Genomic DNA, 15759 nt, shown 5'->3' with positions numbered 1-15759 from the left:
AAGACAAGAAACAATATTCGGCCAATTATGAATACAAACATTTTCTTTAAAAAAGGAGGTCCTTTGTTTTTTTACTTTTTCTTTAGAAAAACAAACAAACCTGTAATATTTTTTCAACATTGTTTGCGTTACCCACTGTTTATTGTAATTCTTAACTTGACAATTTTTGACTCCTTTATCATTAAGACAGTGAAGGAATAATTGTACTCTTCAAACTGTTTCCAAGTGCCAATTAAGAGCTTTAGCTAATGCTAACACCTGAGCTAACACCCCTTTTAAGTGAGCATTCATTAGTTATATTCCAAATGAATTTGGTATAGTGTTACCTTTGAATAGAAGTGTTCTAAATTATGACTTAAATGTAAGAAAAGTTAACTAAAATGCAGTTTCCTCTTAGAATTACCAGTAGACCTAAAAAATGTGCCTTAACCAAAAGCTAACTTAATGCTAGCGAGCTACGATGAACCGTTAACTAAGTTAGCTAGCATGAACCTTCAATGTGTTAACAGAAAACAGAAAATAAGGCCGTTTGTCCATTCAATTGAAAATAATGTTGTTTTAAAATATATTGATGATCCTAGGAGTTAAAAAAAATCCCTCTGTTGTTTTAAGAGAATTATTTTTGTCAAATCCTGATTCATTACCTTTGGGGAAGTTAGATAGCCCACAGGCCAGAGGAAATGGTTCCAAACAGCGCCCTCGTGCCTCCGGGCATGCGCAGTGTTGGCCTGCCAGCAGAAGCGGCTCCGGTGCCAATGAGTAAGCTAACTAGCTGTTGACAGAGGGGACGCTAAAAAACGGTTACCAAAACTTAAATTAATTGGTTGAAATACAATAGTCAAAACACACGGCAGATATCAAAACAAATGTAGTCATCTCCATATTAATAACGTTTCTGTCTCTAAGTATAATTGAACAGATTAACTGATTCAAATTACCATGCAGAAGTTCATTTTTCATGAAGGCAGTGTTCTTCATTCTCTAGGGGGGCGTTCATTGTTTTCTCCCTTTGCGCGTACTTTGCAGCCCCAGCACAGTCTGAGGGTTATCCCTAAAACGATAGAAGTGGACGACGTGTGTTCACGTCCCTAAAACTTAATTTAACGTTCACGTACACACACACCCAATACACAGGTGGTGACGCCGATATTTGCGCTGTTCTGAACTATTGTTGCTACAATAGATACAACGAACAATATTAGATTAATATGTATTCCATTTAATGAACGAAGGACAAGAGAAACGACACTCGCGTAATCAAGTGAAGGCATCACCGGCTTGTAACATGAAGCGCACCACAGCGGCTCAAAGAGATCAGGCGGCGTTAAAGTAGTAGGCCCCTGGCGCTATCTAGCGGCTGAATGGTCAAATTGCGCACTTTCCCGAATGAGCTGCTGCTTTGACTTGCTCTGCTTCGCCGGCTGCTTTCTCCGGCTCGTCTGCCCGCCTGGAAGTGCTCACCCCACTTTTCTTTCGGCAGAAATGGCGACAATAAAAGAAAGAGCCGCGGCGTTGAACCTCGCCGAAAAGCTTTGTGTGCGTCCTCGAGGTGAGTAACGTTAGGTTATTTCAAAACACGCATTTCAGAGAGGTCTCGGTCAGGGAGGCCTGTTTATTGTCCTGGCCAACTGCGATAAACTAAACGCACACAACAAATAAAATCCCTAAAGTTGTTGTGTTCCACCCCCACTGACTTAGTTAGTTAACTAGCTAGTTACCAAGTTAGTTAATTAGTTCGCTGTTTTCCTAAGCACCCTTCTATGTGCCCTTATTCCCAACGCCACACAGGTCCTCTCGTGCGCCATGTCTCCTTTTGACCCTCTCTGCGTCCTTGTCTTAGCACACGGAGCGACCGTCAGACCTTTCCGGTCCTCCTCCATGTGGAGCGGCCTCATCTCCCACCTGAGGTCCTCCGTGACGGTAAAGCGTCGTCGAGTCCACCTCAAGTCCCACGGCGACTGTTTCCTTGGTTCGGAGGCCGTCGACGTGGTGGCAGAGCACATCAGCTGTATCAAAGCCTTTGAGGGTGCGCGTGTGCATGCTGGGAAGTGGATTTAACATATGGTTGCACAATTGTATATCAAATAATTGGGTGGATTTCCAATTTGAGGGTTTCCATTTCTCCCATACCATCTTTTTATTCTCAAACAAAGACATTAAACCAATGCCCATTTCCCCTCTTTTCTGCCTGGTGACAAATCGAAGGTGCCAACGTGTCTCGGGACAAAGTGGTGTGCGTGTGCCAGGCCCTGTTAGACTGCACTGTGTTTGAGGCGGTGGGCACCAGAGTGTTCGGCAAAGTCAAGAAGCAGGATGTGTTTCAGGACAGCAAGAGTGCTCTTTACAGGTCAGGAGGTCACATACACACACATGCGCGGACGTACTCCTAAAGCCACAGTCCATTGATGTTATGTTTTTTGTTTTTTTCCTTCCCACACACAGGTTTGTAGGCGTGTGTTCTCCTTCGGTCGATGAGTTGGAGAGGGGTGCACTCGGGAATGGGATCCAGAAACTGTTCTGCAGTGCCCCTTCAGACGGGTACTAAGTCAGAAATCCTTTCAATGTTTCGGGCATACTTCCTGAGCACGCGTGTGTATTTCATTTCCATGAAAAGTGTCACTACTAACTACGGACTCCAAAATGACCACAGAGTTGGAGAACCTATTTCATACAGCAGCGCTCAACTACCCCCGTTTTTTTTCTCTCTTTTTCTTTTGTTTGTATTCCAGGAAGGAAGAGCAGACGAGTCCCACCGGCTCACACATTCAGACGTTCACCGCCCTCAAACTTTCCAAGACGTCCACAAAAGCCAACCAGCTGGACACTCCCGCCACTGCCGGTCCGTCGCTAGAGCCTCTGGCGGATCGCCTGAGTCCCAGCAGAGTGCAGACGGACGCTGTTTTACCACAATCGTGTAAGACGCTGCACCGCCACTTTTTTCATCTGTTGAAGCTCAAATAAATCCGTTACCTTTCTAATGTGACAATTACTCATGGTCACATGGCTTAGATCCTCTCTCTCAGCATGCACTGGGGGGGAGGCAAGAAAACCCACTGATTGGACACCAGTGCACCACAGAGTCATAGTAGGAAAAGCACCGACGAAGTTAATAACACTAACGATGGCCGCATTCCACTTAGGGGGAGCCCTGGTATTATGCATACAGCTGACCCACAGCGTGGCTCACGGGTACTCTCCGTCTGAGCCATCGTTTATGTTATTGATCTTTACCTGTACTTTTTCTGCGCAGATCTGAGTCTTAACTACAAACTCCATCCGGTTGTTTTTAATGGCCCGTTTGACTCCATTAACAGCACTTGATTCAGTGTTTTCATAAATGCTTTTAATCTTTTTTTAAATAGTAACGCCAATTGCTGCCACATTCCATATTTTTATATTTGAGAAAAAGAATATATTATACTATATATTATTGTGTCTTGCTCCACTCCCCAGTGGTAGACGAGGTGTGGCAGGAGCAGACTCTGCTCCGGCTGTTAAATCTTGTGGAGCTTCCCCTGCTGGAAGGAGTGCTTCAGTGCAGCCAGGCTCCATCACCTCCGCCTCTGTCAAACCTACTGGCTCACAGCAACCCAGACCTGATCTACAGCAGCAACCACCTGGACCGGCAGATCCTCAAGGCCTTCAGGGACTCTCAGTACGTTTCTATAGTGTATACAACCATACATTTCCTTTTTAATGTCATGAAATCTGTCTTTGCTTCCTTGTCCCTCAGGGAGGACGAGTGGCTCGGTGCAGCTCTGGACTGTCTGGACTTCCTCCCTGATCAGCCAGTGGTGGAGCTGAGCAGGGAGCTGCCTCACTGTTTCACGCAAGACCAGGACAGCTGTGAACATGCGCTAGCCAGTACCGGTTCACAAGACGGAGGCAAGTTCTCGGATGACTGTCAGAATAGGGGTGGGAGGATTGTATCTGGGGTCCACATCCATCACTGTCAACAATATGCGTTTCTGGCTTCAGTGCAGTCTTTTAGGTCCGAGTCCACCGCCATCCACCACGGGCGGCCTTGTCTCTGCCCGGACGGGCTGGCCCAGTGCAAGCTGCTGCTGTACGGGACCCTGGTGAAACACTACAGCCACACAGACAGACCCCCACTGCTGCCGCAGCACATGGCCGACGTCTACACGACCGTCACCGACCTGCTGGGTAAGAACTGGCCGTGCATTCCAATCAGGCACCAACCTACGGTGCAGGAAGCCTATGTGGAAGTGCATTCTCTCTGATGGCCACCAGGGGGGAGGGCGACTCCACTGGGTGCAAAAATAAGTCTGGTTGTCTATAGGTCTATAGAAAATGACCCTACTTCTCTCTTGATTTATTCCCTCAGTCTCAATCTCTAGTTTTCAGTCTTCTTTAATACTCTATGATGTTTATTTAGTAAATGATGGTCCATTTAGAGTTAAACGGACCATAAAGCATGGTATACTTTAGGGCGGGGTTACCTTGTAATTGACATGTCGCTACCGCTACCAGAGCCGTACACGGCATCTTTGCATCACTCCTCCACATTCCAAAAATAGTAAATGGTCTGTATTTGTATAGCGCTTCTAGTCCACTCAAAGCACTTTAACACACCATGACATCATTCACACACTGATATGAGGAGCTACCATGCAAGGTGCCACCTGCCCACCTAACTAACATTCACACACATTCACACACCGTAGACACAGCCAAGGGAGCAATTTGGGGTTAAGTGTCTTGCCCAAGGACATATTGACATGGGCTAGCGGACCTGGGGATCGAACCACCCATCCTCTGATTTGAAGAATGACCCTGCTTACTACTAAGACCACAGTCATGCTATAGTCACTTCCGTTCACTAGTAAAAAACAAAACAAGATGGCGATGGCCAAAATGACGAACTGAAAGCGTCAAAACGGCAGTCTACATACAAATCAATGGGTACATACAACTTCATGACGGCAAAAAAAAAAGTAAAATGCAGCACGCTACAAATACCATGATGTTCTACTACGAATTCTGACCCACAATCCTTTGCGCAACAGATATATGAGCAAAAAGGTCAAAGTTCAAGGTGCCAATTTGGGTTCAAAGTAGCACATGCCAATTGAATACATGCTGCATGCAACAGTGGGTACTTGTGTAAAGCGTTGCAGTATTCACGAAAGTAAAAAGTATGCCACTTGCAATGCCGCTAAGGACATCGGAGTTCCTCACACGCAAAGTACATTTTTCTCACGTATTTAGATTCACGCTGTCGGATTAAAAAACAGACCGGGGGTCGTAACCAAGCCTGTTTGGCGTTCCCCACACGTCCTGGAAAAACAATTTTCCAATCATTGAAAAAGTATTGTGGCAATTAAGGGGGGGTAATTTCCTGGAGAAGGTTGTGAAAGATGTGCAAGTTAAGTGTTTTTAATGGGTTGCTTTGGTTATGTTGTGGATATATTTTCTTTATCGGACTTCCACAAAGAGGAAGTTATTAGCGCCAGTCATACGACCAAGATCGTCACTGAAAATATCCACGCAAAAACAATATTTTGGAAAAGAGTGGGAAACCTGCTTTGTCAATAATCCCTAAACCCCTCCCGTTTGCCCGCCTCCCCCAGTGAACGCCAAACTGGCCACGGCTCTGGAAGCGCTGCAGTTGTGCCTGAAGCTGCTGCCCCCTGGCCGCAGAGATGAGCTGCGCACGCTGCTCACCTTCATGGGCCTGGCGGCCGAGCCTCAAGGGATGAAACTGGACAAGGAGGTGACTCAAACTTTTTTTTAAACTTGTCCTTTTGGAATAAAAGGAAGAAGGGTTTGTTTCCAAAGTTGTACCCCGTGTTTTTTCCCTGTAATTTGACATTAACGATGTGCCGCACACAGATGGAGAACAGGCAGGCGGTGAAGAGGTCTTTCTCTCGGGCAGTCCTCCACAGCAGGGTTCTTTCAAAGGAGAAGGCCGACCTTATGGTGGTCTTCATGCTTAGCAACGTTAAGGACATCTTTATGGTAAGACAATGTTCCATTACATTGTGTGTCCGCTCCTCTGGCTTTTACCTCGACTCGCCCAATTGAGCCATGGGCTATGCCATGGAATCATTTAGACTTTCTTCTCTTTGCTCCAGATACCGGGGACCCTGCACAAAGGAGTGAGCGACAAGCTGGCCAGCCTTGCGCAGGGGAAGCAGCCCGATGTGACAGGTAAACAAATGTTGCTCCAACACAAAACACTGATTAAAAAAACAATACACTGTTTTTTTTGTTTGTTGTTTTTCTTCAGACTTTAGATTCTGTCAGCCGGTCTCCTGCGGGACTTCTGCTGAGTCTACAAAGAAGACCACCAACCAGGAGCTGTGTGCGCTGCTGGGCAGCATCCACCACGACACCGAGATCTCTGCCAAGGAGAGAAAGCGCCTCTTCCGAATGTTTAATCAAGCCCACCCGGAGATATTTAACCAGTACTTTGGTGAATCTGCCCTTAGTGTGCTGTAGTACAGGCACATGGACTCTCTCTGTCTTCCACTGTAGGATTCACAAGTAGCTAGTGTTTACATATTTGTGACTGTAACAATACCGCCAGCATGTGATTGCACCCCTGTATGTGTATTCGCTTCATTATTGATAGAAATAAATAAACTGTTGATATACTTTTTGGCCACCTTCACTTTTGTACCGATGCGAGGATTCATGTGAAACACATTTAAATGGAATAGAAGAGCCTGTGATTTGGAGAAGAAGAAAGCAAATTTATGTTTCACAACAAAAAGGTATTAAAGTATGGATGTAGTAGTATATTGCATGTCCTGAGGTAGTCGACCCCGTATTTGTGTATAATTTAATTAATTTTGTTAGGCAAATTTTGAAAAAAACATGACTTGATGGACTTCACTAGAAAAAATAAATAAAGCTTTGAATAAACCTAGCTCACTTCAAACACAACCACCATTTAATTTGATGAATTTCCTTGCCAGTCGAAATCATGATTCATTCCTTCCGGGCGTGTGCGTGGTGCGTGGTGCGTGTGCGCATGCGCCAGAGAGTGGGGCTCGACCGTCACGTCACGTTTAGCCCCACCCAATACAGGAAAGAAGATTCGCTCCGTGAGCGGCGATCCACCCGAGAAAGGCTGCTGAAACGAACCCCTCCCTCCCGCTGAGGACCTGGCGGTGGCGGAGCTGCGAATCAACCTGTGACTGCGAGAGTTGTCGCTGTGAAGGGAGCGGCGGCTGTCACTGAGGCTCTGTTTGTTGACAAGAGAGAGAGAGAGACCGAAAGCTAACGGTCGACAAGCTGAGCGTCGCCGCTCGGCCGTCTCTTTCCTCGGTGGCTTCCGACCGCTTTCAGGTTAGTGACGGGTCTTGTGTGAGCCACGGCAGCACGAGGCCGTGTGGTCCGTTTACCGTCTGTCGCGTTCACCACCTCTCCGTCCGCCAGTTAGCATCGCACTTGCACACCGGCTCCTCTCCCCCATCCCCTCCCTTCCCTCCTCCCCCTACCAGTCTAGGTGACGTCATCACCTAACAGACCGCAACAACAAACTTGCATATCCTCCAGATCTCCTGTTTAGACTGTGACAACAACAACAACAACAACAACATCCCATTACATTATAGTTAATTGATGGTAGCAAAACGGCATGCATGAAGAAAAAATAAAATCACAAAAAACAACTTGTTATAACTTACATGTGACATTCCACATGCACTGCAGTCCATTCGCTGCATTTTTGCTGATTGCAACTTTCCACATAAATCTGTTACCGTGCAGACCCGGAGAATGTCAAAGGAGGCGGACCGCCTTGAGGGTGCAGAAGACGAGGAGTCGAAGGAGGAGGAGAGGAGGCCGGATGCTCCCGAGGCGACAGTGAGCAAGAGGGGCCGGGCCACTACTCCGAGCCCCCGAAGGGGGGACACTCCTCAAGGTGAGGAACCGATTGATTTCACTCCAGTCGTAACAAATATAACTTAATCCTGCAGTCCCTAAACAAAAAGAGGTACACAAAGAGGAGACAGCTGAGGTCCAGAGCACCCACGCTTTCCTTTTCCAATCAGCTCCCCATCGCATACTGTAGCCGCCCAGCTCGGTCTCTCCCCAGTTCTTTACTAGCACAGAACACGTGGACTCAGAAGCAGTGGCGTAGAATGGGTAAGACGGGGCCCCGAGGCACACGCTGCCGCTTTCAAAGGCTCCCACGGGCTGCAGACGTGCTCAGCTTTGTTGCAAACTAGCCGCTGTGTATCGTGTCGTAGAGTAGAGGCTCGACATTGGACGACATCGACATACCTGTTACCCAGCATTCATTGTTGCACATATCTATAAGAATCATATAAGAAAATAAGAAGTTAATTTGATTGAATAGTTTTTATAGTTTATTTCATTTCCATAGGTTATGTAGAACAAGCATGTTTTGTGATGGTAGTTTTTCTGAAATGCTGGGTTTGATTATGAAAATTAGGCATTATATGATACTAACCTTTGCCGAATTTATGAGAAAACCACAGACGCACACGGGCAAAGTGGTAAAATAAACATCTACACATCTGTCTGAAAGAAGACACGTTATTGAAGCAAAATAGCCTAAAATCTCAATGTATGTATATATATATATATATATATATATATATATATATATATATATATATACACACATACACACACACACACACACACACACACAGTATATTCAACTGCAGTGGAACTGTTTGTTGTTTTTCACCACAAAGGTGGGAATAAAGTACACTTTGATGTGTCATTTTGTCGGAATAAATCACAAAGAAGGATTTCCCTCACAGCCAGCCCCCCCAGGTTCGTCTCCGTGGAGGAGCTGATGGAGACGGCTAAAGGAGTCACCAACATGGCTTTGGCCCATGAAATAATGGTCAACCAGGATTTTCAAGTCAAACCTGCGGTGCTTCCTGAGGGGAGGTGAGAGTTCAACTCACAGCTTGAGTCCTCGTCTTTGACGGAGTTCTTTCCCGCCGTAGAATTAACCGTGCCCCCCTCCCCCTGTGTACAGCTTGGAGCGCCAAGTGAAGGAGATAATGCACAAAGCATTCTGGGATTGCTTGGAAGCCCAGTTGATGGAGGAGCCGCAGACGTACGGACACGCCATCAAACTGCTGGCGGAGATCCGAGAGGTGAGGTTCAGATGCAAGGTTTTATTCTTAGCTGTCGCCTCATCTCTCTCTCCAACCCCCCATATTGTGTGTTTTGAGAAAGGTCACGGCTGCGCAGTACCACGCTACAGCCATCCGTTTTACTTCCCCTATCCCGCCGCCTATCGTCTGTCTCCCTGCCCTTCCTCCAGACCCTGCTCTCCTTCCTGCTGCCGGGCCACGGCCGCCTGCGCTCCCGCATCGAGGAGGTCCTGGATCTGCCCCTGATCCAGCAGCAAGCTGAGAATGGCGCGCTCGACATCGGCAAGCTGTCGCAGTTCATCGTCGGGATGATGGGCTCGCTGTGCGCCCCCTGCAGAGACGGGGACATCAGCAAGCTAAAGGAGGTCCCCGACATGGTGCCCCTGCTCAAGTAAGCCAGGCCACTATTATGAGCCCGGCATGTTCGTGGGGGGTGGGGGGGGCTCGGCCTATTTTTAGATTGTGTAATTTAATTCCAGCCCATTGCGGAGCAGAGGTCAGCGTGTTCTGGTGCGACGCAAGCGTGGCGGATGAGCGAACGCAGACCCAATGAGAGCGAATGACAAGTTTGCCCTGAAGCCAAGTCGGACCTGGAATTTCACACCTCCACGGTGCGTTTTTTTAGAGGATATAATCTCACGACATTTGATTCCCCGTTTCTGTCTCCCCCCCCCCACCCCCTCCCCTTCCTAGGGCTATATTCTCCGTGCTGGATCTGATGAAGGTGGACATGGCTAACTTTGCCCTGACCAGCATCAGGCCTCACTTGATGCAGCAGTCGGTTGAGTACGAGAGGAGCAAGTTTCAGGGGTTTCTGGAGAAACACCCCAGTAAGGAATCTTTATTCATTAAACCTTTTCATGTTATTTTTTATTTAAATTTATTTAACCAGGAAAAGCCTCATTGAGATTAAAAATCTCCTTTACAAGAGTGTCCTGGCCAAGACAGCAAAAGCACATTTAACAAAGTTTCAGACATACAACATAAAACAGTGACAGTTTTATATGATCATGGATATGATTTATCCATGCAAAAAAAATCCGGTTCACATAATGAACCGGCACTGAAAGGTAGATCCAAACCTACATTCTGAAACCTATTTGTCGCCAAACGTCAAACATTTTTCTTATTTTTATCTTTATTTGTTATTCGTCAGAGAAATCAGCGTAAATATTAAAGTAATTGACTGCCGACGTAATGAATGATGGAAGACGTTGCTATTAGCCAATGGATGGATGTGGCACCTCCTTGTTTTGGCATCCAGAGTGTTTTTTTTGGGGGGGGGGGGTAAAAAAACACCCAGGATCTAACGACAGAATGATCCGTTCTTTAGATGCCTTAGACTACACTGAGAAGTGGCTCGAGGACACGGTGAGGTGCCTGAGGGAGGACGGTTCCTGTGGCGCCGCGTCGTCCGACCCACCCTCCCTCCTCGCCGCCAACGTCCACAATTGCGCCTATCTCCGCCTGCTGAGCTGGGACCACGCCTCCGACCCCTTCCCTGAGGTAAACACGAAGCCGGTCACCACGTTCTAGCCGTCAGTTGTATGTCTTTAAAAAAATGCTTCTTCCCATTGCTCTCCGTAGACGGTGTTGATGGATCAGGCCCGGTTCCAGGAGATGCACCGGGAGGAGGAACAGCTGGTTGTGCTCTCCTCTGTGCTGCTCATCGTCTACACCACCACGGGGGAGGCGATCTCGGGCCTCCCGGGGCTGATTGAGAAGCTCAAGGGCGTCGTCAACGCCATGCTCGCGGACATGCACGCACCGTGAGTAATGATCACGGAGAGGGGGGGAGAGGGGGGGGGGGGGGGGGGGGGGGGGGGGGGCAGTTTGAGTCTATATCCAGGTTTTCTATAGGAATATTTGAAAGTTTTTGAGCTATGTAATTTGACATCATTTTGGACCATTGTTATCAATGGTCCAAATAACGCTAAGTTTCAAGACTATGTTTTTATAGTAATTATATTATGTACACATATCACACCCTCCGTCTGATCATTTTAATTCTTTCATGCTTCCTTGTTGCCCGTCGCCAGGTCTTTCAGTCTCCAGGAGGCCTTAGCGACCATCGGGGAGAAACTGTGTGTTGAGCTGAGTCAGTGTCTGAGCCAGCATGGCTATTCTCCATTCGCGGCCGACCGAAAGGGCACTCTGAGGGGACAAATATCAGCCATCGTGCAGCCGGACAACACCGTCCGCAAGCTGATGGGTAAGAAAAGCGGGGGGGGTGACGACCCTCCTGGGGCTCGGGAGGGCTTCCTGTGGTCGAGTGTGTGTTTTTTAATCAACGCATTTCCTCTCCTCGCAGAGTCCCGGGTTCAGAACTACCTGCTGGCCTCCCTGATGTCCAGTCAGCACAAGACCCCTCCCCCTCTCCCAGGAGGCCTGGCCCCGGTCGCCAGGGAGGTGAAGGAGCTCGCCGTTCGCTTCAGTCGCCTCATCAACTTTAACAAGCTGGTCTTCTCCCCGTTCTACCAAAAGATTCTCCAGAAACTACTAACAGCCGAGGAGAGTCCCAGCGCAGGGACGTGAACCCCCCCCTAACACTAGTAAGAGTTTAGTTTTAGAGAAACGGGTTGAGTACACGGACCTGTTCACCTTCAACCAGGATAATAATAAAAAACTGCTGCAACCATCGGTTGCATTAACTCACAGCCTTGCTTATATCTCAGGCCTCATAAGCTCATCTGGCCATGACGTGTTCAGTATTACTATCATATCTGCTTGATATCCGAGCCAATACAATACCCGTGTATTTTAGAACCAATACTAAAACAGGACCAAGTGTTATTGTCACCTTACTTTGCAGCGCATATTAACACGTTTCTTTCTATACAACAAAAAAATATATAGAATTAACAAAACTACGATTTTAAAGATCTAAGTTAAAGATGTAATCAGGGCCTTTATTCATCGAGTGTCTCAGTCCTCACTAGCCAACTGTTCTCAGAGTGACGCATGTTTAGTCCTGCTGCGTTTAGGCCCAGAAGTATTTTGTCAATCTTTTATTTAATTTAATTTCTTTTACCTAGACCCCATCTATTTCAAAGAGGCATCATACGAGATTCGGTGAATTTCTTTATCGTCTTTTATCGCTGGAGGCATTTAACTGCTATGCACTGTTAGCACTGCTATGTGTGCTAACAGTGCTGACAGCTCAGGTGGGCTTCACTCCACTGTATCTTTACATAGCAAATAGCTGTTTGATGCTACATCAATACTCTGAATGTCATCCGTTTCCTCTTTTAAAAAGGTGCTCTTGAGGTGTCTCAACCTGTCGGGAGTTACACAAGAGACATGCAGGGACACGTTCCATGAGAGGGGCGCAGCCTCTGGAACGCTTGCTGACAATTTAGGGGATAGCTCCATATTTGGGGAAATGCGCTGGCTTTTCTCAGCGAGAAGATCGGCCAGCTGATTTAGCTTCGCACAACGACTGGGAGCGGGAAGACAGGAAGTCTCCCTCAGTCCAAAGTCCACTGAAGTGCAGAAATGACACTTTTTTACAGGCTTAATAAAAACTATTCTCTATCTTGTAAGAGGCCCCCAGCCTAAAAAATGAATTGGTAACCTCCGACCCAGGTAACCAAGTTACCATGGTGACCGCAGCGGCCTGGGTTCATGTGGCCTTTTGCATTTTGTCGTCCCCTGTTTTCCCTCGACTGAACCACCGAATAAAGGCACGAAATATCTTTAAGAAATAAGAACAAGCTTGAGACTATGCCCGACAAGTACGTCCTGGAGCTCTCCTTCAGTAAGCAGGAGATGAGTCATTTCCTGGTCCAAGAGCACTCATAAAGTGCTCGTACTCTGGAACACAGTCGCGCCAAACATGCATCACTCATAGAATGTTTGGCTGGGACGGACTCACGACAATTTGAGAAATGCAAACAAACCCCGGCTTAGTATTCAGTACCGGCTTTTGAACGATCAGGACAGCAGACGGCAGCATGCTGCCTTCTCCTCTGCTGTTAGAAGGAACTCCGATGCCACTTCAGATCGACTTGGTGAAAGTAACGGTACACATGTTTGGGTACGCATTTCTTGCGGTGTATAAGAAAAGAAAGAAAACATACCTTTTTTGAACACTCAATTTATGTCAAAATGTAAAGGCCTGCTTGAGGGTCCGAAATGCAGCAAAGGGCCGAGACCATGAAGTATTTAAATTACCACACTGAATAAATCCACCTGGGATGGAACAGATTCGTTGTGTAACAAGAATCTGTGAATAGCTTCGTTTTTTTTTTACTTTTTAGACTTTTTGTATTCACTGTATTCACATTTCACAGTATATTAGGAAAAAAAAAAGAAAGTGATCAGAAAGAACTGACGAGTCTTGGAGGGGAACCAGACTGCTGTCTTCGACCAATTTGAACTGTTGCTCTCTTTAATTATCTCGTTCTTACTATTTCTGATGGTTAATAAGATGTTAAGAATCCTTACTTATGGCAAACACGTTGGGCCTCATTCACTAATGTGCGTGTAGAACACAAAATAATGAGACGTCAGAAAAGACCACTATATATATGACGTAGCCTCTTTTTTTTGAGTGGTGGTTTTCATAAAGTAGGACGACCGACTTTTGATTAGGACATTAATAGATTAAGTTATTTCATACTTGCAGTTTTAAATATTCTTGTCTATTAACGCCCGTTTGAATGAATTTATTTTTTTTTTAATCGAAGGTCGTTATAAATTTGTTCGCAGAGTGAGAACAAAGGCGAGGCAATAACGATGAATCACGGAAATTTGCGTGACAGTCGTTCGTACGCATGGTTCAAGCCCAGAATTGTGCTTCTCTATTGTTTTGTTTTTTATGAGGCCTGTTGCTTTTCCATAATATTGTACACACACGATACACTTGTGGTACCGCGTCGTCGCCCTTCAAGGCAGAATGCCGTTGCCCATATTCCCCAATTAAATAATAACGCCTTGCCACACCAATCACACTGATATTTGTCTTTTAATGTCAATCCAACATGCCAATAAAGCATTGTTTGCCCCACATGGCTGAGTCATTTATTCTATCCCTCTACGTGCTGTTGGTTTTTACGTGACGTTTTTCGGGTTCAATACAACTTTGGAGTTTTGAGTGAGGCCCAATCATCTTCACCAAACCGCATGCGTGCAGTTTACATGTGAGACCTAGGTGGAGCCAGAACTTCATCTGATGTAACGGTCGTATCAATAATTACTTGAGTCCAGTACATTCCAGTGTTTGTCAAGAAGAATATACAATACTTGCATAAACCATAGTCCTTTAACAAGACTTACTTCCACTCTCTAGATGACGGACCATTGATTGTGGAGCGTTTGAACATGTGTGCCACAAGGAGCATATTACAATGTGAACAATACAAGTGCAGCAACATGAGGAGACGGGATGAATAAAACAGTGGCCCTTTTTGAAACAGCCGTCTCCTGGGTGCTAGACCTTTTATTTGGAAAGAGGTCGAGAATGTTATTAACATGTGGTTTGTTGTACTCCGGAGATGTATAGTCCTGAATTACAAAGTACAGGACGTGTGAACTGAATCCCAACGTCCCACGGACTGAGGGTCCGGTTGTGGATTTTAGGGGGCAAAGGACCCGTCGTCGCACCCGGTGGGAGTGGAACTGGGCTCCGTGGTGGAGGTGTCAGAGAGGAGGATGCTCAATGGAACTACTCTGTATTGTGGACAGTGCTTCTCATTCTCTGCACACCACACTGGAGTCCCTCCAGAGCACCTTTGGACGTAGAAGGAGACCACCAAGGGCCACCACGGAGCAGGCCATCCAACTGTATAACTCCTCCCACTTCTGCAGGAAGGACAGCTGAAACATCCAACAAAAAGAATCCTCTACATATAATGTGAAATATGATATTCACAGTGCACTATTGCATTTCAATATGTGCAATATAACTTTTTATTACTTTCAATATGCACAATGTTTTCAACAGTCTCTTCAGCCTCCTGCTGTCTGGGAGAAGATACCGGAGCCTCCTCGCACCACCAGACTCTCAAACAGCTTCGTCCAGCAGGCTGTTACGAAGCTGAACTCTCTCCATCCTCTCCTTTAAGACTCCCGATGTCCGAGTGCTGCTAAATACGGAATGATAGTTTTTCCTAATATATGTTTATATTTATTTACCTGCACTTTATTATTTGGTATTCACTTTATATGTTGGACTAGAGAGAAACGTTTTCTGAACTCTGTTTGGTACATGTCGAGAAATTGACAATAAAGCTGATTTTGGATTATGTTGCTGTGATACATATAGGGATAGTCATACATATCGTTGCTATGCTATTTTGCATTGGTGTCAGTATTACTTTGTAATCACTTATTTATTACTCTATTGTTTCTATATCTATATATTTATTGTTTTTTTTCCTTCTTCTGTTTTTTCCTTCGGGAAAAATTAAAGTTCTGTCTTATATTATCTTTTCTCAGGATTTCTCTCTCTCTCTCTCTCTCTCTCTCTCTCTCTCTCTCTGCAACAGCTAGCGGCTACTTCCGTCGGAGGGGGGCAGACGGGGCGCATTAACATGCAAAAGTTTGGAAACACGGATTCCCGGTGCTGAACCGAGACGAGAGCGACGCAGGGCGAATCCCGAGACGGCTGTCGACACCATGGGCAACGGCGGGCGTTCGTAACGGCTCGTTA

General features: G+C 46.3%; 2 protein-coding genes across 2 annotated transcripts; both read left to right on the top strand.

The window, feature by feature from the left end:
* The first annotated feature begins 1482 nt into the window (after positions 1-1482).
* LOC117732424 (DEP domain-containing protein 7-like) lies at positions 1483-6462 on the top strand. Its single transcript, XM_034535359.1, has 12 exons — positions 1483-1549; positions 1841-2026; positions 2206-2347; positions 2443-2538; positions 2730-2914; positions 3454-3655; positions 3734-3885; positions 3979-4164; positions 5592-5734; positions 5854-5979; positions 6096-6171; positions 6251-6462. The coding sequence occupies exons 1-12, from the start codon at positions 1483-1485 to the stop codon at positions 6460-6462; spliced, it is 1773 nt and encodes a 590-aa protein (XP_034391250.1).
* Positions 6463-6984: 522 nt separating this feature from the next.
* tcp11l1 (t-complex 11, testis-specific-like 1) lies at positions 6985-14117 on the top strand. The gene is made up of 10 exons (XM_034535644.1): positions 6985-7314; positions 7738-7891; positions 8763-8895; positions 8987-9107; positions 9278-9498; positions 9801-9937; positions 10441-10613; positions 10695-10876; positions 11147-11319; positions 11419-14117. Exons 2-10 carry the CDS (start codon positions 7747-7749, stop codon positions 11640-11642), a joined length of 1509 nt encoding a protein of 502 aa, XP_034391535.1. The 5' UTR covers positions 6985-7314; positions 7738-7746; the 3' UTR covers positions 11643-14117.
* The last annotated feature ends 1642 nt before the right edge of the window (positions 14118-15759 follow it).

The sequence above is a fragment of the Cyclopterus lumpus genome, chromosome 6 (genome assembly GCF_009769545.1).
Source record: "Cyclopterus lumpus isolate fCycLum1 chromosome 6, fCycLum1.pri, whole genome shotgun sequence".
NCBI lineage: Eukaryota > Metazoa > Chordata > Actinopteri > Perciformes > Cyclopteridae > Cyclopterus > Cyclopterus lumpus.
The sequence above is the reverse complement of the archived record's forward strand: the minus strand, read 5'-3'. Positions and strand labels throughout refer to the sequence as shown.